The following is a 26,342-nucleotide window of genomic DNA, read 5'->3' on the forward strand; positions in this document are numbered from 1 at the left end:
GTCGTCAGCTCCTGTGCGATGGGCGGTATTGAGCCACCTGCCACTGCACGACCTGATGTCTCAATATGAGAATTTCTGCCTGTCCTAGTCTTCCCAATCTTGAAAAAAGACAGCTTTGGTCCCGTAGTGCTCCATGCCTATGCCTTAGGTCCTAGTCAAACTCGTTACGGAAATTTGATCAATGCCAACCACAAGGAGAGTTCCTCCCTCCTTCTCCTCCCTGTGGAATACCTCCCACTTCTCTGCGATCAAACCTTGGTTTTGCTTACCCAAGAATCCCAACATGTGTTCCGTCCCAAATTTACTGCCCCGTCCCTTGATAAAGACCGTCGCCTATGTGAGCTAGGGGATGTCCATCTTTCTCACTGTCCATCTATGCGCCCTCCCAGGGACTCGATGACTCGAAATTTGAGTATCTAATTTGTGTTTTTGGGTAACTATCATTATATAACCACATATTCGTCCAATCATCTCCGATATATGTATATCTCGGATATACCGCAAACCCTTCGTGTTCGGCTTCCATTAAGATACAAGTACGATGAAGCTCAACGATGTGCCGACTTCGAATGGCGAGTCGCATAGCGATACCACTTCGTAGATATACTTGGCTAGATACTTCACAAATATGCAAACCTCTGCGCAACGGTGGCCGCTTTCGTCTTCGGTTAGGGTTATATATAAATGGCACTAAAAAAGTTTGGTCAGAGAACCAAATGTCCATCACACATTGTGTAATCTGAAATCGGTAAGACAGAGGTATATTTTGTATACCTGACTCCAATATTATTTAAAACTTTATGCAAAACTTAAAAGTACTCTTTCGGCCCAAAATATAGCTTTTTAGTGTCATTTTAAAATTTGTATTTTCGATCATTGTCTTGAACTTTTTCTTTCCATTTAATTCCATTCGAGTTTGTTCGGGACATTTGATTGTTCTTCCTGCGTACATTCATCCAACACGGTGCACGTGCACTTAAAATAACATAAAAAATATTTGTTAGTTAGTCTGTTTGTTGAAATGTTGAAAGTGGAAACTACACATCGTCTGGCCAACACAAAGGTCGGAGTTTTGATCGAAATTTTTAAATCTGACGGTCTAGGTAGTGCATCAGCCACCATCGAAATGTGGACGAACAATTATGTTAAGCGATATTTTTTAGGCGTGAAATTGAATTATCAAAAAGACCATAAGATAATTGATTTGGTGTTAGGCATGAAAACCAATGGATTTCGAGTGGTCCACCAGCGTAAACATGCTAAAGAAGCTAATATGCATTGTTAATCAATTTGGTGTCCCAAATATCGAAAAATTAAAACCTAGTTAATTAAATGTAATTAAATTTCTAATTTTAGAATCAAGCCATACAACCAAATGAAGCTATAGGTTTCTTTTTGTGTTCTAAACCTGTGTTAACTTATTGAAGTGAAGGGCAATTTATGTAGCTTGATTCCAATCAGACTTGTTCTTTTGCACTTTGAACAAATCATATCAAACACAACAAACAGAAAAATCATATCAACAAACGAGCCTTATAAATGAGTGTCCCGTTCAGCAGAATCATTTACAGGCCTTTAACCAAAACAAGCACGTGAGTTTTCCGATTGGAGCCTAGTGCTTCAATCAATTCGTTTTTGAATCACATTTTCGTTGCGGTTTGAGCGAGCGGGCATAGACTGGTTAGACTTGCGCGCTGATTGATTTTACTCGTTTTGATCAAGCCACACAATCATACTCGTTGCAGCTCTCTGATGTTGATATGATAGTCCAAAGGTTGCAAATAAAGATTTCTGCCGAAGCTGTGATGAAATTGAAGAAGGGGAGATTTATTTGCATCTGCTGTATGTGTGTCCACAAAAGCTAGCAAAAGGAATTCCACTTTAGGTTCTCATTCGTTTGAAGACTTGTCTGTACAGGCCGTAATGATTTTTAGAGCGATGTGGTTAGTTAAACGACTGATTGGTTGCAAATCCAGATTGCTATTTTGAACTTCTAAATGAGTAACATATATTTTTTTGCAATTTTAGGCTTAAATATGCATGAATGTGATTTTAGTTGTTAATTTGCCGCTGAAAACTAAAATCGCATCAAAATTATCAAATGTAAGAAAGTTTAAAAATCTTTACGCTATGTGCAGATCCGGATCGTGAGAAGACAAGGCTACTACTGAAAGGAAGTAAGAAGGAGAGAGTATAGCTTTCGGATTCATAACGGGACTCATAGCACTGCGAGCTCATTTATTCAAAATCGGGGGAAGAAGGGACCAGTTCTCAGGTGGGGACAAAATACAAGGAATGAGCCAACTTAAGGGCGTGATATGTAAAACAATTAGGGATTTTGTAAGTAGCACGGAATTCTTGATTTAGATTTTCTTTTTCAATGTTACTTTTTGGTATTTAGAGCTCACAACAAGCCGATTATCTGCACCTCTTACCCCCACATTTCAAAGATAATATGCAGTGCAGTATACAAATTGTTCTAGTATTTGTACCCGCTTAGGTTTATTTCAACTTTTCACCATCCAAAAAATGTTTTTTGTATATTTTGCAAATGCTGAAAATGTGACAGCAGCATTTTCATACAGCACACATTTTTGCTGTGTTTACTAACCAATTTCTCTGGGGGTGTTAAGATTGCTGTGATTACTATGCATAACCTTCGCATAGTAATCACAGCAATCTTAACATGCTTTTATGACATTGAGAGTTTTAAAAAATAACAAAACACGTCGTGCAAAATTTCATTCCAATCGGATAAAAATTGCGCACTCTAGAGGCTCAAGAAGTCAAGACCCAAGATCGGTTTATATGGCAGCTATATCAGGTTATGGACGGATTTGAACCATACTTGGCACAGTTATTGGATATCATAACAAAACACCTCATGCAAAATTACAGCCAAATCGGATGAGAATTGCGCGCTCTATTGGCTCAAGAAGTCAAGACCCAAGATCGGTTTATATGGCAGCTATATCAAAACATGGACCGATTTGGCCCATTTACAATCCCAACCGACCTACACAAATAAAAAGTAATTGTGCAACATTTCAAGCGGCTAGCCTTCCTCCTTCGAAAGTTAGCGTGCTTTCGACAGACAGACAGACGGACGGACATGGCTAGATCGACTTAAAATGTCATGACGATCAAGAATATATATACTTTATGGGGTCTCAGCCGCATATTTCGAGGTGTTACAAACAGAATGACAAAATTAGTATACCGCCGTCCTATGGCGGAGGGTATAAAAATATATTCAATTGGAAAATACCTTGAGTTTATGGCTACCATAACCAGTGTGCCAGCTTGAACAACGAAACATTAAGCGGGAAATGATCCTTAAGCTGGGTATGCACCTCTTGCGAAATTTTCGGTTGCAGCCAAGGCATTTATGTCGCCACTGAAAAATAGTTGTGTAGAATACAAGATGGCGACAAACATCGGTTTATAATTTTGGACGATTTTCAATAATTTTTGGCTAATAAAGTACATATATGTGATGTAATTTATCGTTTTTATTTGCAAATAAATTAATAAAATAAGAAAAAATTCGCCAATGCCTATTACGCAAAGAAAATTTAATTTGAGCTGCGTACCGGCAACGAAAATTTCGTTTAGGATATGTCAATGCATTTCTGATGGTAAAGAAATTTCGCCAGAGGTGCATACTGCGCTTTAGCAGATAAATGCCTCCAAGCAAGTCACCATATACATACATATATTTAATATTTAGTTGACGCGAAGAAATAGAATATTGCACACATCAAATATCCTGGTTAAAATCAAACAATAAAATATTGAAATATCTACAGGGACTTTAGGGTAGTAAACTTCATTATAACATATTAGAACGCTTAAAAGAGCATGGTTACTTTAAACCAAAATGTATTTCCAGATGAGATTAGTTTGATGATTAGCGCCAATCTCGGTAACGTACAATGCGGACCCATTCGCGCTCACTGCTACTGAATGGGGACTTTTGAAATCGCCCCAGTGTCCAATGATCGATTCTGAACTTGGATCTAAAGTAAAACCTCGTACTGGAAGCATGGATGTGGGTCCATTTACGGCATACACTATATTTCCGTAAGCAGCCACACCAAATACTCTCCCGAAGTCGGGCTCTTGAATTGTGGCTGCTGGTAGCCCTTCTCCCTGAGACGATTTAAGGCCAGCCCTTAAAATTTGAATGAATTTGAATGTTAGTGGTCATTTCAATAAAACTTTTTTGATCTCTACTTACTTTGGGCAAACCACTCTCATATTTTCTCGATCGGCTATGCAAAGAAGGTCCAGATTTTCCAATAGTGTAATGGCGTGTGGGACTTGCAGTGAAAGAAATTCTGCAAATGTATATACATAAAAACATTTATATTAAGCAAATATCTTCAAAAATATTCTTATTATTTTCTTATTCAAAGTAATTGTTTTGTAGCAACGCCACCTTGCTTTCATATTACATTGGATTTTAGAATCAGCGTAAATTTTTGGAATCAGTCTAATAATTATCCAGCCGCTATACGGTATTAACCTCAAAATAAAAATTTTACACTTTTAGTTAGGTTATATTAGGTTGAATGGCTCGCGTCTAGCAACCTCTATCGCTATCCTGGAACTTTAGGGTCATTGTGACCGCCCTAGAAAAGAGTTAAAAAACGCAGGAGACAGATAAATTAAATGGCAATGCGGTGCCAGACAGGAATGGAGCCTCACACAACCCCCTTCTCATATTGAAATATAAAGTGCACTATTTTGATCACATGATCATTATACTCTACACCACCACTGTGGTATAATAATTATATAACTTAGTGCATTTGTTTGTAACACCCTGAATGAATCACTTTCTGATTCGATTTAGCTATGTCCGTCTGTCCATGTTAATTTGTGTACAAACTGTAGGTAGCAATTTTCATCCGATCGTCTTCAAATGTGATATATACATTTTTTTGCGTAGAGACAAAGCCTATTGAAGATGGAAAAAATCGGTTCAGATTTGGATGTATATCCCATATATATCCGTCCGATTTGAAGGATCTTGGATCTCTTGACTCTCACATTACTGGTGAATTTCATAGCCATCGGTTCAGATTTATATACAGCTGCTACAGATATACATATATCGCCCGATTTTCACTTCTAGAGACACTGCAAACTCATGTATTGACCAATTTTGCCAACATTCGCCACAACCTTTCCACGATGGCTACAACAATATCTAAGAAGTTTGCTTGAAATCGGTTCAGATTAAGATATAGCTTCCATATATATGTTCGTCAGATTGTAGGTAATTTGCAATAACGTTGTTGTTTGTCAACCGTAGTTATTACACTTTGAACATATTTGCTCGAAATTTGATTCGGATTGTTTAATAACCCATCTGAAAACATCCGCCGAGGTCCATTAAAGTTGGTTCATAATTATATATAGCTCCCATTTTGTAGTTATGGGGTAGGTTGAGGGCATTATACGATCGGCATCGCCCGACCTTTGCCTTTCCTTACTGGTTTTAAACTAACTGAAACAAGTATTGCAATTTTTTATTGACAGGTCCTCAAAGCATGAAGTCGGAAATCTCTACAGTATAACCCGGGATCAGTCGGGATTCTCTAAAACCGCATGACCTAAGGCAAAATTTTGTTCTATTAAAAAAAAAAAAAAATTGGTACAAGTGTCGGCCCGAAGCTTGTATACCCATGGGTCGCATTTATCAAGTTTTTTGCGCAGTATCCCTTTATATGCAAACAAAGGAAAATGGATAAGAATTGCTATTGTTTATAAACTGATTCAACTGATTCATTTTTAGCACGCATGTTGAAGGTCATACCAGAAGTCATTGTAAAAAATTTCAGCCAAATCGGAATTGAATTGCCCCCTCTAGACGTTCAAGAAATAAAATCAGGAGATCGGTGGGAGCTATATCAGCTTATGGACCGATTCAGACCATATGTAGTACAAATGTATAGGTTATAGAGACAGTTACTTTGCAAAGTTTCAGCCAAATCGGTTAAGAATTAATTACGGTCTCAGAAAATGTTATTTTGGAAAATTTCAATCAAATCGTTAAATCGGTAAATGCATGTTCTAGAGGTTGAAGAAGTCAAATCGGGAGATCGGCAGATGTATCAGGCTAAAGACCGATTTGAACCATATTTGGCACAGATGTTGGAAGTCATAACAAAACGCAACGTATAAAATTTCAGCTAAATCGGATAAAAATAGAAAAGACGGAAAGGGCTAGATCGACTTAAAATGTCATGACGATAAAAAATATATATACAGGGTGGCTGATGAATATTGCTACAATGATGAATATTGCTACATTTTTTTTTCGGTGTATGGAATACATTTTTCTTTTATTCATGTTAAATTAAATTATTAAATTAATTATTAAATTATTATTAATTAAATTAATTAATTAATTAATTAAATTAATTATTAAATTATTATTATTAAATAGAAAAAAAGTTATTACATTTTTTTTTGGTAGCGGCTTTCATCAGCCACCCTGTACTTTATGGGGTCTCAGACGAAAAGTTCGAGGTTTTACAGGCGGAGTGACGAAATAAGCATACTCCCAACCTATGGTGGAGACTAATTTCGGCCGAGCCGAATATTGGAAACCCATCAATATGGATTCGTTAAAAAATTAATGGTTCTTTATCAGTTTATATTTGATTTATTTTGAAGAAATAAAATAGAACATTGATTAATACTATTGGCAGATCAAGAAGTCAGATGGTGGGATCGGTTTATAAATTAATAAATGGTGAGCTTATTGGAAACTTGAGGTGTACTTCACACACCAAATTTTAGAAATCGGATAAAAACTGAGACGTCTATGGACTCAGGCTGTCAAATCAGGAGCTCGGGCTGTCAATCGGCGTGGGCGTTGAAGAGCATAAAAATACTTTACATTCCGAATTTCAACCAAGTCAGATAAAAATAAATGATTATAGTGACTCATAAAATCAATTCCATTTAATATAGGAACTACATCACCAACAAAACCCATATGAACCGATACCCAGCGACCCGCATTAATAGAAGCAACTTTGCAAAATTTAAAGCGGAAACCCTGATTTGTACAAACGTTATTGTAACTTCGACAGAAGAACGGACAGACTTACAGGATATCCGATGAAAAACATACTCTTTGTGCTTTCAAGGGTTTACATCAGGAGAACGGCTTATATAGGGTCATACCGAAAGTTTGATCTTTGCGACCTATAATTGGCACTGATTTGTAAGGGGGGTAATAAAGGGTGATTTTTTTGAGGTTAGGATTTTCATGCATTAGTATTTGACAGATCACGTGGGATTTCAGACATGGTGTCAAAGAGAAAGATGCTCAGTATGCTTTGACATTTCATCATGAATAGACTTACTAACGAGCAACGCTTGCAAATCATTGAATTTTATTACCAAAATCAGTGTTCGGTTCGGAATGTGTTCATTCACCGTAACGTTGCGTCCAACAGCATCTTTGAAAAAATACGGTCCAATGATTCCACCAGCGTACAAACCACACCAAACAGTGCATTTTTCGGGATGCATGGGCAGTTCTTGAACGGCTTCTGGTTGCTCTTCACTCCAAATGCGGCAATTTTGCTTATTTACGTAGCCATTCAACCAGAAATGAGCCTCATCGCTGAACGGTGAATGAACACATTTCGAACCGAACACTGATTTTGGTAATAAAATTCAATGATTTGCAAGCGTTGCTCGTTAGTAAGTCTATTCATGATGAAATGTCAAAGCATACTGAGCATCTTTCTCTTTGACACCATGTCTGAAATCCCACGTGATCTGTCAAATACTAATGCATGAAAATCCTAACCTCAAAAAAATCATCCTTTACAACTCTTCGTTCTTCAACAAAAACGGATAAAAATTATGACTAGCCTAAATAAAATCAATCAACGAAAAACAAAACCGTGCCAATTTTCAGTCCAATAGCATTAGGTTTGTTCGTGTATTTTTCACTAAAAATTTGCAGGAGAGTAAAAGAAGCCTTTACTCTCTTTTGCTACTTATTTATTTCAATTAAGCACTTTATAAAACAACTATTCAATGCTGCAAATTTCTGCTGGGAAAAAAACTTCCATTAGAAATTTGCAAGCTTCCAATTATCAAACCCTCAAAATTTTGCTAAAGTACGCGAACGACTTCCAATAAGAATTTGTGCAAATTTGTGAAGACAGTAGTGTGCTTAAAGCATACAGAAAGACACACGCATGGTCAAGCGGATGTGACTTAAGTGCTTCGAATTTACGAAATTTATTGCACGAGGAAAAGGTACCTCGCATTTATACTTCCGGTTCGTTCAATAATTGTGTGCGCTCCAAAAGTCGGGAATTTTCCATATTTTTTTTTTTCGAATAGTCGAGAGTCGCGATCAGTGTTGCCGTTTTTGGTAGTTCCTATCAAAATTGGTAGGTTTTTATTGTCTTGATAGGTTGGTAGTTCCAACTCAATTTTTGGTAGGTTTTTCCTACATATAAAAACCCATTTTTGTGTGCTGAAAACATCGCCGAGGATAACTTAAAATTATTTCACTTCTTGTTGATTCTTTGTATACGTGGAGAATAAAACCATAAATGTCGAGGGGCTAAATATTTTTTCAAGTGGTCTCACTGCTTTAAATTTCAGGAAGAAGGGACTAAGTTATGATATTGACTGTAACTGATACGACTGTTAGAGATCTTCAAATTTCATAAATTTTTGGTAAAAACAGAGGCTTTTTTATGTCTTTAATTGAAAAATGGGGATATAGGCTAGGTGCATACAATCAAGGTCAGATCCGATTCATACTCAGATGTTAAGGGGTCCACTGTAACATCGAAAATGGTTAGTAAATGCACATTTATGGGCTCAAACCCTTGAATCGGATATTTATGAACTCATGATTTCTTATGGGGAGAGGTATAAAGGGTGCTATATTAGGTATAAAGGGTGCTATATCAAAATTTAAACAAACTTTGAAATTAAGGCTGTGATTTCAAAAACAGACGGACGGACATATCTAGATCGTCTATGAATATAATGATCTAGAATGTATACTTCGTAGATTTGAAAAATATTATTTGATGGGCTGCAAATGGATTGGTCAAATGGCCAACCGCATTTTAGCTTGTAGAACATTTGGTAGGTTTTGGTCGGGTTTGGTAGGATTTTTCTTGAATCTTGATAGGAAATAACTTTTTTTGAGTGGCTTATATCCTTATATCCTTTTAACTTCCCGCCAACTATTTCATTCATTAAGGGCATGGTATTGCCACACAATTAGTTACTTTGACTCCATTTAATATTTACTTCAATGTTTAAATAAGTGCGTTTCCAAAGTTGTATTTAACCAAATTAAACCGCAAACGTCATTGTCCATTGCCACAGCTTAAGCTACTGAATGACTTTCATGCCAAAGAACACCAAGTAGGGTCTCACGCATCACACCACCATACACACACTCGCACCTCAATAGCATACACTGCACATACCAGTCCCCTCTCGCACTATTATCACTTATACTCCACACATATGGCTTTGAAACGGATGATTGAGTAAAAATTAGCATGTCTTTTCCTTAAAGAAAATTAAATTGCATATGTATTCGTTGCTTCTCTGGAAGAATATCTTTTGATTGATGTCAATTTCAGTAAAAACAAGTAAAAGCGTGCTAAGTTTGGCCGGGCCGCATCTTATATACCCTCCACCATTGATCGCATTTGTCGAGTTCTTTTCCCGGCATCTCATCTTAGGCAAAACAGGATATAAGAAAAGATTTGCTCTGCTATTAGAGCGATATCAAGATATGGTCCGGTTTGGACCACAATTAAATTATATATTGGAGACCTGTGTTAAATGTCAGCCAATTCGAGTAAGAAATGCGCCCTTTGGGGGCTCAAGATGTAAAATAGAGTGATCGATTTATATGGGAGCTGTATCGGGCTAAAGACCGATTCAGACCATAATAGAAACGTAAGTTGATGGTCATTAGAGAATCCGTCGTACAAAATTTCAGACAAATCGGATAATAATTGCGACCTATACAGGCTCAAGAAGCCAAGACCCCAGATCAGTTTATATGACAGCTATATCAGGTTATGAATCGATTTGAACCTTATTTGACACATTAGTTGAAAGTAAGAATAAAATACGTCATGCAAAATTTCAGCCAAATCGAATGGGAATTGCGCCCTCTAGAAGCTCAAGAAGTCAAGTCCCCATATCTGTTTATATGACAGCTATATCAGGTTATGAACCGATTTGAACCATACTTGTTGGATATCATAACAAAATACTACGTGCCAAAATTCATTCAAATAGGATAAGAATTGCGCCCTTTAGAGACTCAAGAAGTCAAGACCCAAGATCGGTTTATATGACAGCTATATCAGTTTATTGACCGATTTGAACCATACTTGGCACAGTTGTTGGATATCATAACAAAACATGTCGTGTAAAATTTCATTCCAATCGGATAAGAATTGCGCACTATAGAGGCTCAAGAAGTCAAGAACCAAGATCGGTTTATATGGCAGCTATATCAGGTTATGTACCGATTTGAACCATACTTCGCACAGTTGATGGATATCATAACAAAACACGTCGTGCAAATTTCATTCCAATCGGATAAGAATTGCGCCCTCTAGAGACTTAAGAAGTCAAGACCCAAGATCGGTTTATATGACAGCTATATCAGGTTATGGACCGATTTCAACCATACTTGGCACATTTGTTGGATATCATAACAAAACACGTCGTGCAAAATTTCATTCCAATCGGATAAGAATTGCGCACTCTAGAGGTTCAAGAAGTCAAGACCCAGGATCGGTTTATGTGGCAGCTATATCAGGTTATGTACCGATTTGAACCATATTTCGCACAGTTGTTGGATATCATAACAAAACACGTCGTGCAAAATTTCATTCCAATCAGATAAGAATTGCGCACTCTAGAGGCTCAAGAAGTCAAGACCCAAGATGGGTTTATATGGCAGCTATATCAAAACATGGACCGATATGACCCATTTACAATACCAACCGACCAACCACATTAAAAGGAAGTATTTGTGCAAAATTTGAAGTGGCTAGCTTTACTCCTTCGGAAGTTAGCGTGCTTTCGACAGACAGACAGACGGACGGACGGACATCGCTAGATCGACATAAAATGTCATGACGATCAAGAATATATATACTTTACGGGGTCTCAGACGAATATTTTAAGTAGTTACAAACAGAATGACGAAATTAGTGTACCCCATCCTATGGTGGAGGGTATAAAAATTTATGTGGTCAGATCCAAATATATCTGGGATAAGATAAAGTTGGATCTAATTGGATCCAAATGGATCTGCCATATCAAACTATAAATAATTATTTATGAAGCTATATATAACTAAACTCGTATCTGGTAGTAGATACAATTGGATATGGGACCAGATATAATTATATCTGCTATATGGAATTATATGCAAGGAAATATGCTATATATAATTATATCTGGCCTAAGATATAATTATAGAGATTAAATATTTTTAAATATAATTTGATCTATTTATATCTGGAACAAATTTGAGATCTAATTGTATCAGATTTTATCCAATTAGATCTAATTTTATACAATTGGATCCAATTATATATAATAACTTTTCCAGTTTAGATCTAATTGTATACAATCTGGTACAATTTGATACAAGTTATTGATACAATTGTATCTCGAATTTGTCCCAGATATAAATAGATCCAATTATATTTAAAAATATTTAATCTCTATAATTATATCTTAGGCCAGATATAATTATATATAGCATATTTCCTTGCATATACAATCTGGTACAATTTGATACAAGTAATTGATACAATTGTATCTCGAATTTGTCCCAGATATAAATAGATCCAATTATATATAATAATATCTAATTGGATCAGATTGTATATAATTGGATCTTAAATTTAAAAATAGCTGTTGTTTTCTTTCGTTTCATTTTTGTATTTTTTGTTTTGCTTATTTTACATTTAACTGTTGTTGTTGTTTAACTCTTGTTTTGTATCATTTTTTCATATCAGTGCTGTCTTTAGCCGCCAGTGGGGTTTGAAGATGGGTCCTCTTGTTTGCTTTTCATATGCTCTACCAACTAAGCCAACCACTTGTTTTTAATATGCGTGGCTAAAGGTAAAGCATCGTCTTTTGCTCCCGTCAATACTCCATATTTGTATACCCACCACTGAAGGATCCATTTCCGACCCTATAAAGTGTATATATTCTTGATCAGCGTAAAAATCTAAGACGATCTAGCCATGACCGCCCGTCTGTCTGTTGAAATCACGCTACAGTCTTCAAAAAAAGAGATATTGAGCTGAAACTTTGCACAGATTTTTTTTGTTCATAGCAGGTTAAGTTCGAAGATGGGATATATCGGACTATATATTGATATAGCCCTCATATAGACCGATCCGCCGATTTAGGGTCTTAGGCCCATGAAAGCCGCATTTATTATCCGATTTTGCTGAAAATTGGGACAAAGAGTTGCGTTAGGTCCTTCCGATCCTTCGTCAATTTGGCTCAGATCGGCACAGATTTGGTTATAGCTGTCATATAAACCGATCCTCCGATTTAGAGTCTAGGCCCATAAAAGCCACATTTACTATCCGACATCGACATCCTTCGTCAATTTGGCTCAGATCGGTTCAGATTTGGTTATAGTTGCCATATAGACCGATCCGCCGATTTAGGGTCTTAGACCCATAAAAGCCACATTGTCCGATTGTACTGAAATTTGGGACAGTGAGTTGTCTATATTGGATTCAAAGTCTTGGCCCCATAAAAAGCGCATTTATAATCCATTTCACTGAAATTTGGGACAGTGCTTTGTGTTAGGCTTTTCAACATTCGTTTCATATATGATTCAGATCAGTTTATATTTAGATGTAGCTACTAAAAAGACCGATATATTGTTACACACAGTTGGACAATGACTTGTACTTATTAGTATTTGGTCCAAATCGGAACATATTTGGATATAGCTGCTATGGGGCATAAGGTATGGATTTTTCACCGGATTTTGATGAAAGGTGGTTTACACGTATATCCGAAGTGGTGGGTATCCAATGTTCGGCACGGGCGAACTTAACGCCTTTTTACTTGTTTCTCACTCGGGTTATAATTCGAGAATGTCAATTTTAGTCAATGTGGCTGCTGGCTTATTTGCTGAAAACATTAGGCTTCACTGGGAAATCGAAAAAATCTAATTTTTAGCATAAAAACAAAAAATGTTTTCCATTTAAATCACAATTATCCTATTCCTTATACTTGCCATCTGAGGATGACATATCAAAAACAAATATCCGATTTTGATGTTGGTTCGGAAACGTAAAAAACTCTTAAGGCCCTAGAGCCCCAATATGAACTCTTACAACTTTTTCCCCCATATTCTTGTTCTACGCAACATTTTCTTAATTTGAGTACCACATTGGGACATTTCACTTGGGTATGGAAAGAGTTAACCCCAGAGGGAACCCCAGACCTAAACGAAAAAAAATCATATTCGTGTTCCCGAAGCCATTTGAGAGAGGTATTTTTGGGCCTTTTCCCGTGAACTGAACTTTGCTACGGATATATAATATAAAAATAGTTAAACTCAGCTAACCCCCTATACCGATCGTTTGAAGCTCAAAGATTTGCCATCACTTGATGGCAAAGTGTCGTCTTTATGCAAAAGCTCATGAATAGGGAAATAAACTCTCAAAACTTGGCAAACAGAATTATCAATAATTTCGCTTCACGGACAGCAAGGACCATTATTTCCCTAATCATTTCGATTTTTAAAAAGAAATTATCAACTAAAGAATTTAGTCACCTTTGCAAAAAAAAAAAAATTGCCAACTAACTAAGTACCTAATCTCCGGAATTCATACTTCACTTTACCATCATCTTAACCTTATTCTTAATTGACGTGCTGCTGCATCCTGCTACTCTCTTTCACGTTTTCACTCTTGTTTCTGTCGCTTAAATTGCGAAAAACACCTAATCTCCGGAATTCCAACTTCACTATACCATCATCTACAATAACTCTTAATCGTTACCTGTCGTTTCAATTTTACTGAGTCGACGTGCTGATTCATCCTGCCGACGACACATCTGCATCTCGCGTAATCTTCTCCAGCAGGATATCAGGATGACACGATAAGCTGTCTCCTTGTCTGAAACCTCGTTTGGTATTGAATGGTTCCGAGAGATCTTTCCTATTATTACTGAGGAACGTGTATCAGCAAGCGTCCAAACTCAGACATGGCATGAAATACCTTTGAACGTATAGGGCTATCGAAAGCGGCTTTGTAGTTAACAAAGAGATGGTAGGTGTTGATTTCTCATTCTCGGGTATTTTCCAGGATTTGGCGCAGTGTGAATATCTGGTCCATGGTGGATTTACCAGGTCTAAAGCCGCATTGATAGGCCACAATTGACTCATTGACCTCATTGACTTTAGTTTTTAATCTTTCACAAAGTACACCCGAGAGTATCTTGTATGTGATGGGGAGGAAACTTATTCCTCTGTAGTGTACGGGACATAGTATGCTGAAGTTCCAATCATCGGGTATGCGTTCTTCTAGCCAGATCATTCAGACAAGCTGATGCATACGCCTTATGAGCGCCTCTTTTCTGGTCTTAAATAGTTCAGCGGGCAACTCGTGGGCTCCTGCTGTCTTGTTGTTCTTCAGTCGGGTCACAGCTACTTGAACCTGCTTCTGACTAGGAGGTAAACAGATCAGGGATTAGTTCTGTGGTATCCTCTTCGCCGCCTCGTCGGACTCTAGCAGCTGGGTAAAATGTTCTTTCCATATTCTCAGCACACTATTTGTATAAGTTACCAGATTTTATTTTTTGCAGGAGGATGTGCCTGTACCAAAGCCATCGGTTTGATGTTTGATTCTTTGGGCGAATTTCCGGACTTTATTCTGACTCCTGTACACACTCCTCCTCCTCCGCTCACACTCACACTCACTCACGACTATCCATTTCCTTGTTCTTTTGGCGGAATAAACGTTTCTCCTCTCTCCCGATACCGCTCGTTTATTTGGCGCGTTGCTACTGATTGCATGGTTACTGCCGCATATTTGGCTTCAGAAGCATCTTCTTCGCCGCCAACGTCGGACACAAGCAGTTGGGTAAAATGTTCTTTCCATATGCTCAGCATGTTATCTGTGTCAGTTACCAGATTTCCTTATTTGTCTCTGCAGGAGGATGTGCCTGCACCAAAGCCATCGGTTTGATGTTTAATTCTTTGGTAGAATTTCCGAACTTCATTCTGACTCATTTACATCTCAATTCGCTCTCACTCTCGTCTTTCCATTTCCTTTTAATACCCACCACCGAAGGATGGGGGTATATTCATTTTATCATTCCGTTTGCAACACATCGAAATATCCATTTCCGATCCTAAAGTATATACATTCTCGATCAGCGTAAAAATAAGACCATCTAGCCATGCATGTCCGTCTGTCTGTCTGTCTCTCTGTTGAAATTACGCTACAGTCTTTAAAAATAGAGATATTGAGCTGCAACTTTGCACAGATTCTTTTTTAAGATCGAAGATGGGCTATATCGGACTATATCTTGATATAGCCCCCATATAGATCGATCCGCCGATTTAGGGTCCTAGGCCCATAAAAGCCACATTTATTAACCGATTTTGCTGAAATTCGGGACAAAGAGTTGTGCTAGGCCTATCGACATCCTTCCTTAATTTGGTCTTGATCGGTTCAGATTTGGATATATCTGTCCAATTTCGCCGAAATTTTGGACAGTGACATCCCTCTTCAATTTGGCCCAGATCGGTTCAGATTTAGATATAGACCGATCTAAAGTCTTAACCCCATAAAAGGCATATTTATAATCCGATTTCGCTGAAATTTAACGCAGTGACTTATGTTGGGCTTTTCGACATCCGTATCGTATATGGTTCAGATCGGTTTATATTTGGATATGGCTACCAAAAAGATCAATATTTGTTCTACAAAATAGTAGACCTCTCAATATCCGTGTTGAATTTAATCCAAATCGGACCATATTTCGATAAAGTTCCTATGGGGGCATAAATTAAGCATTTTTCACCGGATTATGACGAAAGGTAGTTTACATATATGCCCGAGGTAGTAGGTACCCAAAGTTCGGCTCGGCCGAACTTAACGCCTTTTTACTTGTTCTTTTTGCGGAATAGATGTTTCTCCTCTCTTCTTTTCTCGTGATACCTCTCCTTCATCTGGCGCGTTGCTACTGATTGCAGGGTTGCTCTATATGCCGCATTCTTGGTTTCACGACACTCTTGGCCGTACCATGGTTTCTAGGAGCAGGCTTCCGGTACCCAAGTACGGACTACGCGGCATTTTCCATGGAGTGGGCAATAGTTTGCCACAGCACCATTATATCATCGAACAAGGAGTGCTTTCATCAAGCAGTTGGTTCAGTCGAGTGGAGTACGCCGCTGCCATTTGTTGTGTTTGCAGCTTTTCAATGTCAAGCTTCCGTGCAGTGTCAGATCGTACTTTTCTCACCCTGTTTAAACGGGTGCTAACCTTTGCTGCAACAAGGTATTGATCCGAATCGATCGTACATCGAACGCGTTGGATGAATGCCTTCCATCTATCTCAACGTGACCAATTTGGTTTCTCGTGTTTTGATCGGTTGACAGCCATGTGGTTTTGTGAATTATTATATGTAGAAATCTTGTGCTGCCGCGGCGAAATCCTCAGCTTCATCGGACGTTATCTCATGGAGGCTAAATTTTCCGATGTCTTCCTTCCCTATCATCGCATTGAAATTTCCCACAACGATTTTAATATGATGGGCGGAGAAAATATCTTTGGTTTGCTCGTCCTTGTCTTCCGTCGGGGCATGGGCACAAACAAGGGTGATATTGAAAAATTTGTTTTTCTGCCGATTGTGGCTAGCCTCCCATCCACCGGAAGAAAGCTGGAGACAAAGTGTTTCAGTTTCCGATTAACCACAAATTCACAGCCAAATTCATGCCTCGTGTCAGCTAGAGAATAGTTCGTCACCGTTTGGTGTTGTAGTGACGCCATTCCCAGTCCATCGCACTTCCTGTAAGGCGGTAATATCTGCCTTGTACTACCCTAATACATCCGCCAGCGCGTATACTGCCCAAAAACTTGTGAATGTTCACATCCGCTAAATCAAAGAAATGAGAATCTATAGTGGAACTCCATCTAAGTTTCCAGGACCAGGCCCGAAGGGCAATGAATGATAGATGGTCACAAAGAGGGGGTTGTGAGCATTCCAAAACTATGTGGCCTAATCCAGACTTGAAGAGGTCTACTGATTTGCTGTCACTGGCTAGAACAGACGTCTCAGTCATTGCGTCCGTCATGACAGGACACAGTCTAATCGGAAAACATGCTGACAGACTGAAGGTTGCCAGCAACGACTTTTGCAGAAACTGTGAGGACATCGAAGAAGAAGAGAATATAGAGCACCTTCTGTGTGTGTGTCCCGCACAAGCAGTCAGAAGGAGTTCCACTTTAGATTCTCATTTTTTTGAGAACCTGTTTGATTTAGCGGATGTGAACATTCGCAAGTTATTGGGCTTTTTAAAGCGATCCGGATGGTTCAACGGTAGGAACTAGAAGGCATATTCCTTCTTCTGTTCCTGTGGTACACAAGGCGAGTCTGATAGCAGACTGCCACATAAACCTAACCATAGTCTCTTCTTCTTCGATGTCCTCACAGCTTCTGCAAAAGTCTTTACTGGCAACCTTCAGTCTGTCAGTATGTTTTCCGAGATTGAGATATTTTAAACTATTTCTTATTTTGTGATTTCAACAGGATATTGTCTACAGACGATGTATTTTTTGCAAATCTTTCATTCAGAAGTTTTAGTTAATCGTTTGTGGATATTAATAAATTAGAATTTGTTTATTTGATAAAACTGGTCAATATGACTTTTGTATCCCCTGGTGTTTTTAGTTCTTCTATCTCAAGTTGGTTGCTTATTTCCAAATCTGGCAACAAGTTTTCTGCAACAGGTTTTGAGTTATAAGCAGCTAAGGGCCATATAATTCAGAATTTCTACCCAGATTTTGGTTTTTTGGACAGTAAAAGTTATTGTTTTGGTTGTTTCGATATGAATTCCCAAATAAGTAATGGCCCAAATAGTTTTTGCTGTGTTAGTGGTACAGTCGAAACCGGATAAGTGAAACGCTAAAAATTTATCAGTTTTGTTCCACTTATCCGTAATTTTCAGTTAAGCGTGGTTTGAATAAGTAAAATTCCTTTTCTGTTGAGCTCTAAGAAAGCGAATTCTCATGTCACAGTAGTAATCATGTATGAAAAAACTGGAGTAGAAAAAGTGAAATATTCAGTGACAATCTTGAAAAAGTCAGAGATAACTATTACCGAAATGACAAGAAATGTTTTTGCAAATTTCATTTTGGACGAAAATTTTTGTAGTCCCAGATAGTTTCCGATAGAAATGCCTTTTTCGCGACATCGCATAAAAACGAAATTCGGAATATTAAAACCTTCACAGTTAAGCGATTTTAATTGCATTGAATAATATTAAAAAATTATGGTTCTTCTTTAATATATTTCTTCTTTAATATATTTCAAAAACTGCTTGGATCAAGCATAAATATCGTCATTGCGATTTCAAATAGAAAAATTACTAAAAATATATTGTTAATGGTGTATATCCATCCCACACGTACATATGACATGCTGATACAGGCAGTGTATATCCCTCTAAGCCAATGAACCAGTCTATCAGGAACAGATTGTAGATCAAATGGTGATACATCATTAGGCCTTGGCCACTTAAAGGAGTCAAAACTTATTGCTTATTGCCCAAAGGATTTTCGGCTAAGACACAATTTCTCCAATAACCTCCGAAGAATGCATACCGGTGACAACCTTTTCTGGCGCCACGTTGTCCGTTGGAGAATTTCCCGGGAAATGTGTATCAACGAGTAGCTGTAGCGTTTCCTCATTAGACATTGTCCATGACAGAGGTCTCGAGGACAGAATATTCCTTAGTCTAGAGGCCTCAGATGTATCCTCCACAGAGCTGCAGAATACCATCCAGGATTTGTTCTGAGCTTTTCACAGCTCGCCCTTATATTTTCTTAGCTCAGCCTTATAGATGTCCCAATCGTGGGCGCTCTTGTAACTTTCGCCCTGCTGAAGAGATTTCTGCAATCCTTCCTTAGAGCAGCTCTGGTGTCCACTCTGTCGGTGGCTGTTTGCCCCTTAGCTTGGCACTAGAATATGTCGACCTTCAGACTTGTTGGGGTCGGCGAGACAGCCGGATTTTAGCACGAATACTGCATGTCTTCGGTCACCATCAGCCACATCCAATCCACCAATCTTCCAGTCGGTGGTTGAAAGTTTGGGATTACATTGCCTTAGTCTTCCAAGTATCGCTTCAGGATCTGAGGGAATCTTTGGTATCCAAGCAGGCGCCATTGGACGAGAAGGAATATCTTCCTTCTTGACTAAATCTAGTGCTGCACCTGGTCAGATCTCACCAATATTTTTAGCGCACAACGATACATTGCAATTGAGCGTTGATCGCCTAAGGCAATTAGTCGGTATCGGCCTCGGTACCAGCCTGCATCGTCACAAACTGGAGTAGACCCAGGAAATTCCGCAGGGACATCGTAGTATACTGATGACAGTCCATAGACTATCTCACTCCAATTATTCATAGGTATGTAGCTCGGTTCTTCTCCATTGTCGACAACTGCCATCACCAAAGTGTCCCTCGCGGCATTAGGAAGGGTTCTTGGACCCATCTTATTATTGTTCGCCCTAGTTCTTTTTGGCATGGGATGCCCACTGCAGTGCAGTTTCCGAATCTAGACGTGTAGTCTTTGTGGTAGCCTGTGCAGCGAATTCCCGAACCCAATTTGCTGAGTCTCTCTCCCTATTAGTGAGAGTCTTCTCCTCTCAATAAACCTGAGAGTGATGGGTTCTCTATTATTCCAACCTCTTATAGAACGTGTTGGTTGGCAGGGAAGGCCGATGGCCTAGGCAAATTATAGGCATGCGAAGGAATATGATCGTCATTGTCCTTAAGATTCGATGCTACGGCCTGATACCATCACCGTAGCTGTTGGGTCTTTGGGGTCCATTCTAAGTCTCCCCCGTGCTCTTGTGCGGCTATACTGGATAACACTATCGTAGCTATTTTTGAGTTACATAAAATTTTGTCCGAAAATAATGACCAGCGTAGCTTTAAAACAACTACTATTGGCTTATATTATGCCTATAACCAATTAAATGCATTTCCAATGAATTCAATGTATTGGAATAGATTTCCAATCAACTGATCCACTCCGTGGGAGACACCAATTAAAAAATATTTATTTTTGCTTTTGACTATTTGTGGACTGTCATGGTCATGTTTCAAAATATATATACGCTTCCGCTCCAAATTCTTTCCATTGTCTGTCATAGACACATAAAGAAATTGTTTTTGTAAAATTATTAGAGTTAAAAAAAATTGTCTTAATTAATGAAGTAGTATAAAATATATTATCTGCATATACAATAGTTGCGAGATTATTTTCCAAAGTCACGCAAAATTCTCTTTGTTTTTCCAACAGATTTTTATCGAAATATTTTACGAGATAATATTATTATTTTGCGAGTGTACGCAGAAATTACAATAGTGAGGTTATTATTTGGTTAAAGTAGGTCAGAGCCTACAATAACTTATACTCACAGAACAAAGCTTTTATAAACCCCAATAGGCTCTTAAAGGCTTGTGAATGTGGTTTTGGTACATAGGCGTATTGGTTGTTTAAAAAGCCTCCATAACTTTTTGTGAGTGCAAATTTGCAATTTTTGCCCATGAACATTCCACAAAGGAACAGCGCAATCTTCTCACATATCAGTGAGTGCAGTCCGATTCAAGTTTCAAGCTCAATAAAAGGGAACCCCCTTTTTATAGCCGAGTCCGAACGGCGTGCCGCAGTGCGACACCTCTTTGGAGAGAAGTTTTTACATGGCATAATACCTCAGAAATGTCGCCATCATTAGGAGGGGAAAACCACAGCTAAAATTATTTTTTTTCTGATGGTCTCGCCAGTATTCGAACCCTGGTGTTCAGCGTCATAGGCGGACATGCTAACCTCTGCGCTACGGTGGCTTTTTGTGAATACGGCTGTAAATATCAGAGGAAAGAGCCAACTTTATTTATTTATATAGTGCTTACCAGGAGGTTGGGGTATTGTGCGCAAAAGTCTTCCAGCTGCGTTGAATTTCAGAACTCTATGATTGCAGTACCCATCAGCAATGAAAAACTGAAAGTTAAACGTAATTTGAAAACATTAAATTCGACGTAATAAAAAAGAGTAAAGACAACAATTCGCGGCTCATGCTTGTTTTAAATGTATCATCTACACTCAGAGAAATGTGACAGATGTAATGCATAAATGCGTAGACAACAAATATCTTTGCAGTTTTCATATTTCAAAAAATAGGAAAATAGTCTAAATATGTCATAAATAATTTAAAACAAGTCAAAGCGTGGTAAGTTCGGCCGGGCTGAATCTCAAATACCCTCCACCATGGATCGCATTTGTCGAGTTCCTTTCCCGGTATCTCTTGTTAGGCAGACGAAGGGTAAAAGATTAGAATTGCTATGCTATTGGAGCTATATCAAGTTATGGTCCGATTCGGGCCACCGTTGAATTGAATGTTCGAGACCATAGTAGAAGTCACCGTGTAAAATTTCAACCAATTCGAATAAGATCTACGGCCTTTAGGAGCTCAAGAAGTAAAATAGGGAGATCGGTTTATATGGGAGCTGTGTCGAGCTAAATACTGATTCAGACCATATTTAACACGTATGTTGAAGGTCATCGGAGAAGCCGTAGTACAAAATTTATGTCAAGTCGGATAATAATTACTCCCTCAAGAAGCTCAAGAAGTCAACATCCAAGACCGGTTTATATGACAGCTATATCAGTTTATAGACCGATTTGAACCATGCCTAACACAGTTGTTGGAAGTAACAACGAAACACGTCATGCCAAATTTAAGCCAAATCAGATAGGAATTCCACCCTCTAGAGGATCAAGAACCCAAATTGGTTTATATGGCAGCTACATCCATCAGGTTATGCACCGATTTGATCCATACTTAGTACAGTAGTTGGAAGTCATAACGAAAGACGTCATGCAAAGTTTCAGCCAAAAAGGATGAGAATTTCGCCCTCTAGTGGCTTAAGAAGTCAAGATCCAAGATCGGTTACAATTTCAACCGACCTACATCGATAAGAAGTCTTTGAGCAACATTTAAGTGGCTAGCTTTACTCCTTCGAAAGTTAGCGTGCTCTCGACAGACAGACAGACGGACGGACATGACTAGATCGACTTAAAATGAAATGTCGATCAAGAGTATATATACTTTATGGGGTCTTAGGCGAATATTTCGAGAAGTTACAAACAGAATGATGAAATTAATTTGCCCCCATCCTATGGTGGAGGGTATAAAAATAAGCCTGTTATGTAACATTTTATCATTTCATTAAATACGCTTATTAGCGTGAAAGTTTTTATTTAGCGGTCGAACGCGTAAAGCTAGCCGCTTGAATTTGGCACATATATGTAAGTCATTGGGGATTGCAAATGGGCCATATCAGCTCAGATTTGGATATAGCTCCCATATAAAACGATCTCCCGGATTAACTTCTTGAGCCACTGGAAGCTTCAATTTTTTCCGATTTGGCCGAAATTTTGGACATAGTGTTTTGTTATGACTTCCAACAACTGTGCCAAGTATGGTCTAAACCAGCCCATATCCTGATATAGCCGCCATATTAACCAATCTCCCGATTAGAATAACCGATATAGCTCATATATATTTGTAAAAGTCATTCATTCATTAGTACGCTTTTACTTGTTTTTATACTCACCACCGAAGGATGGGGGTATATTCATTTTGTCATTCCGTTTGCAACACATCGAAATATCCATTTCCGACACTATAAAGTATATATATTCTTGATCAGCGTAAAAATCTAAGACCGTCTGTCTGTTCAAATCACGCTACAGTCTTAAACAATAGAGATATTTAGCTGAAACTTTGCACAGATTCTTTTTTTTATCCATTAGCAGGTTAAGTTCAAAGATGGGCTATATCGAACTATATCCCATAAAGACCGATCCACCGTTTAGGGTCTTAGGCCCATAAAAGCCAGTGAATTGTGTTAGGCACTTCGACATCCTTCGTCAATTTGGCTCAGATCGGTCCAGATTTGGATATAGCTGCCATATAGACCGATCCTCCGATTTAGGGTCTTAAGCCCATAAAATCCACATTTATTAACTATCCGATTTTGTTGAAATTTAGGACAATGAGTTGTGTTCGACATCCTTCATCAATTTGGCTCAGATCGGTCCAGATTTAGATATAGCCATATAGACCGATCCTCCGATGTAGGGTCTTAGGGCCATAAAAGCCACATTTATTATCCGATTTTGCTGAAATTTGGGACAGTGAGTTGCGTTAGGCCCTTCGACATTCTTCGTCAATTTGGCTCAGATCGGTTCAGATTTGGTTATAGCTGCCATATAGACCGATCTCTCGATTAAAGGTTTTGGGCCCATAAAGGGTGCATTTATTGTAAGATGTCGCCGAAATGTAGGACAGTGAGTTGTGTTACGCCCTTCGACATTCCTTTTCAATGTGGCCCAGATCGGTCCAGGTTTGGATATAGCTGCGATATAGACCGATATCTCGATTTTAAGTCTTGGCCCCATAAAAGGCCCTTTTATTGCCCGATGTCGGCGAAATTTCTTGTCTTGGCCCCTAAAAGCGCATTTATAATCCGATTTCACTGAAATATGACACAGTGATTTATGTTAGGCTTTTCGACATCCGTGCCGTATATATTGTAGTTCAGATCGGTGTATTTTTGGATATAGCTACTAAAAAGACCAATATTTTGTTATACACAATTGAACAATGACTTGTACTTATTAGCATTTGGTCCAAATCGGAACATATTTCAATATAGCTGTTATGGGGCATAAGGTATGCATTTTTCACCGGATTTTGACGAAAGGTGTTTTACATATATACCCGAGGTGGTGGGTATCCAAAGTTCGGCCCGGCTGAATTAAACGCCTTTTTACTGGTTTTATATTTAAATGATTGCATTCAATAGTGTGGGGATAAACACCACAGAAAATTTTTCTGATGTTCACGCCGGGATTTTAACCTAGGCGTTCGCCGTCATAGGCGGACATGCTCACCTCTGCGCCACGGTGGCCTCCAAAAATGTCTACTAATACTATATATTTATGCTTTTAAACTAAAGATGTACGCAAAAAAAAATCGCAAACAATTCAAATTAATATTAAGGAATGACTTTGAAATTCTTTTGATCTGCATTTAACTTAGTTAGTGTAAACATTGTAAACGTACTTTTAGCTGACGGTCATACGGTCGGTCAATCTGTATGTTTATAAGTAAAAAAGGAATCTAAAAGTGTTTGCTGTTATCAGCAATCATATTTCTGTGGGTGTAGTTGCTTTAGCCAATAACAGCTGCATACTTACTTCTCCTGTTGTAGCTACAGCAATTGAGGTTGGTTTGCACAAATGCTTCACCGATGAGCCAGGTCTGAAGCGTTTTCCCACTACCAGTAGCGGCTTTTCTTCATAAGGTTTAAACTTGGAAATTAAGTCTGTTAGATGGTGCAAATAACCGAACTTCTTAACTTGCTTACCTTGAACGCTTGGTGCATAGCCACATCTGTAATCCAATAGTTTCCATGAACATCTATGGTTAAGCCGTGAGGCATATAAAAAAGATCATTCCCCCAACCGGATGTAATGGCACCCGTTTTTGGATCCAAGACATATATAGTCTTTTCCTTAATCGGCCCATCTTCAATCATATGGAATACGTTGCTTGCATTGAAGGTACTAGAAAATAAATGAACCAAAACCCCACTTACACGTCAAACGATTATCAGCAAACCAACAGGTAATGGCTGACTCACCTGGCGTCCCAATATCTATCAGCACGGTGGAATATGACTGGATTGCCCTCTGTATCAATGGAGACTGCACTAATTTGCCCTAAACTGTGGGGAACAGTTGGCCAGTTCTCGACAAGCACTGGCGTGGGTACATGTGCCGGAGCGATAGGTTTGTCAAACATCGAATTAGTACCTTCCTTTTTTCCGAATGCGTTGTTATCATTTTCCAGGTGTAAATTGTTTATCTGCAATTGCACATATGGTAAAAGTTCCTTAGGGGAGTTGTGAGTCCGTACCTCGTTTTCCTGCATATGCCTCTTGATAAGCGCCCTAACGTCACTAATAAAACGTTCCTTTGCCGTCATATTATCCTCAAGAGAATCCATATGGTAGCTTGGCAAGTGCTTGGATTCGCCAGTATTTTTTATCAAAATCAAACATATCAAAGCAATATGGCTAAAACTTTTCATCAATGGCCTCATTTTTAATAAAAGTTCACTTGCTTTGCAAGTGTTTTCTCCTTCCTTTCGACACAACGATAGAATTACTTCTATATTATTTTTCCACTTTTCCACAACAACACAACATACGTTTCGTTATCCTCAACTAAGAAATTACGATGTGTGTGTGTCTGGCAGAACGCATGCGCCATATTTATCAACACTTTACAGAACAAATGGTATACATTGTCTGTTGCACTGTGGTTAGGAGGTGCTCTGTTCTTTATTTAACAACATTTCACTCACTGAAAATTATGCCCGCTGGTATCCACTGAGAAATGAGACTAGTTCTAAAACAGTGGAATCACTGGTTCCAAACTTAACGAAGAAGAAGATTAATGGAACAGGGTCAAACTTCTCACATATCATTGAGAGCTGTCCGATTCAAGTTTTTAGGCTCAGTGGTAAGGGACCTCCTATTTATAGCTGAGTCCGAACGGCGTGCCGCAGTGTGACACTTTTTTGGGGAGAAGTTATTACATGGCATAGTACCTCACAAATGCCCAACCCACTTTTTTCCAAATCGAAAATTTCTCAAAATCCTTCTGTAACTGTAAAATGAATAAGATATTTCCAATTTGTTCTCGAAAAAATTGTGGACGCTACTGCTTCCGGAAACTGACCCATCAGCGATGACATTTGTTCATAAAGTGAGAGTTGACCTTTGTATTAATTATCAAAAAAACTATTTATAGTCGAATTAGATCCTTCAAAATCTGCTTATTTAAGCGGATGTCCTAGTTTTATAGTTCTAAGATATGGGCCATTGAATTACTTTGTTAAATATTTCGGCTAGTCTTAGCGTTACTAGCCGAAATGTTTAACAAAGTAATTCAATT

At 38.4% G+C, this 26,342-nt stretch overlaps 2 protein-coding genes and 1 long non-coding RNA gene across 6 annotated transcripts in view; 2 read left to right on the plus strand and 1 right to left on the minus strand.

The window, feature by feature from the left end:
* LOC106091731 (sulfotransferase 1 family member D1) overlaps nt 1-26,342 on the plus strand; it is a 236,511-nt gene that overhangs the window by 78,040 nt on the left and 132,129 nt on the right. The gene's annotated exons all lie outside the window — the stretch shown is intronic.
* Nucleotides 1,579-5,647, plus strand: LOC131998131 (uncharacterized). Of its 2 annotated transcripts, XR_009398595.1 has the most exons (4): nt 1,579-1,680; nt 1,746-1,943; nt 2,029-2,340; nt 5,548-5,647. It is a non-coding gene; the product is annotated as an uncharacterized LOC131998131 (long non-coding RNA). The 2 variants fall into 2 exon arrangements; XR_009398594.1 differs by having other exon boundaries at nt 1,579-1,943.
* On the minus strand, nt 3,685-25,627 carry LOC106091732 (peptidyl-alpha-hydroxyglycine alpha-amidating lyase 2). The gene is made up of 7 exons (XM_013258369.2): nt 25,300-25,627; nt 25,025-25,248; nt 24,749-24,947; nt 24,579-24,692; nt 21,227-21,314; nt 4,241-4,340; nt 3,685-4,174 (listed from the first exon to the last, which is right to left on the minus strand). The coding sequence occupies exons 1-7, from the start codon at nt 25,483-25,485 to the stop codon at nt 3,871-3,873; spliced, it is 1,215 nt and encodes a 404-aa protein (XP_013113823.1). The 5' UTR covers nt 25,486-25,627; the 3' UTR covers nt 3,685-3,870.

Source organism: Stomoxys calcitrans, chromosome 5, assembly GCF_963082655.1.
Source record: "Stomoxys calcitrans chromosome 5, idStoCalc2.1, whole genome shotgun sequence".
In the NCBI taxonomy this organism is placed as follows: Eukaryota; Metazoa; Arthropoda; class Insecta; order Diptera; family Muscidae; genus Stomoxys; species Stomoxys calcitrans.

Excerpts from the sequence above, each read along its gene's own strand:
- LOC106091732 (XM_013258369.2), bottom strand. The coding sequence starts at position 25,485 with ATGAGGCCATTGATGAAAAGTTTTAGCCATATTGCTTTGATATGTTTG. Across the intron at positions 25,249-25,299 it reads GGCATATGCAGGAAAACGAG|ATAAACAATTTACACCTGGA; the intron begins GTACGGACTCAC and ends GTGCAATTGCAG. Across the intron at positions 24,693-24,748 it reads CTATGCACCAAGCGTTCAAG|TTTAAACCTTATGAAGAAAA; the intron begins GTAAGCAAGTTA and ends TTAATTTCCAAG.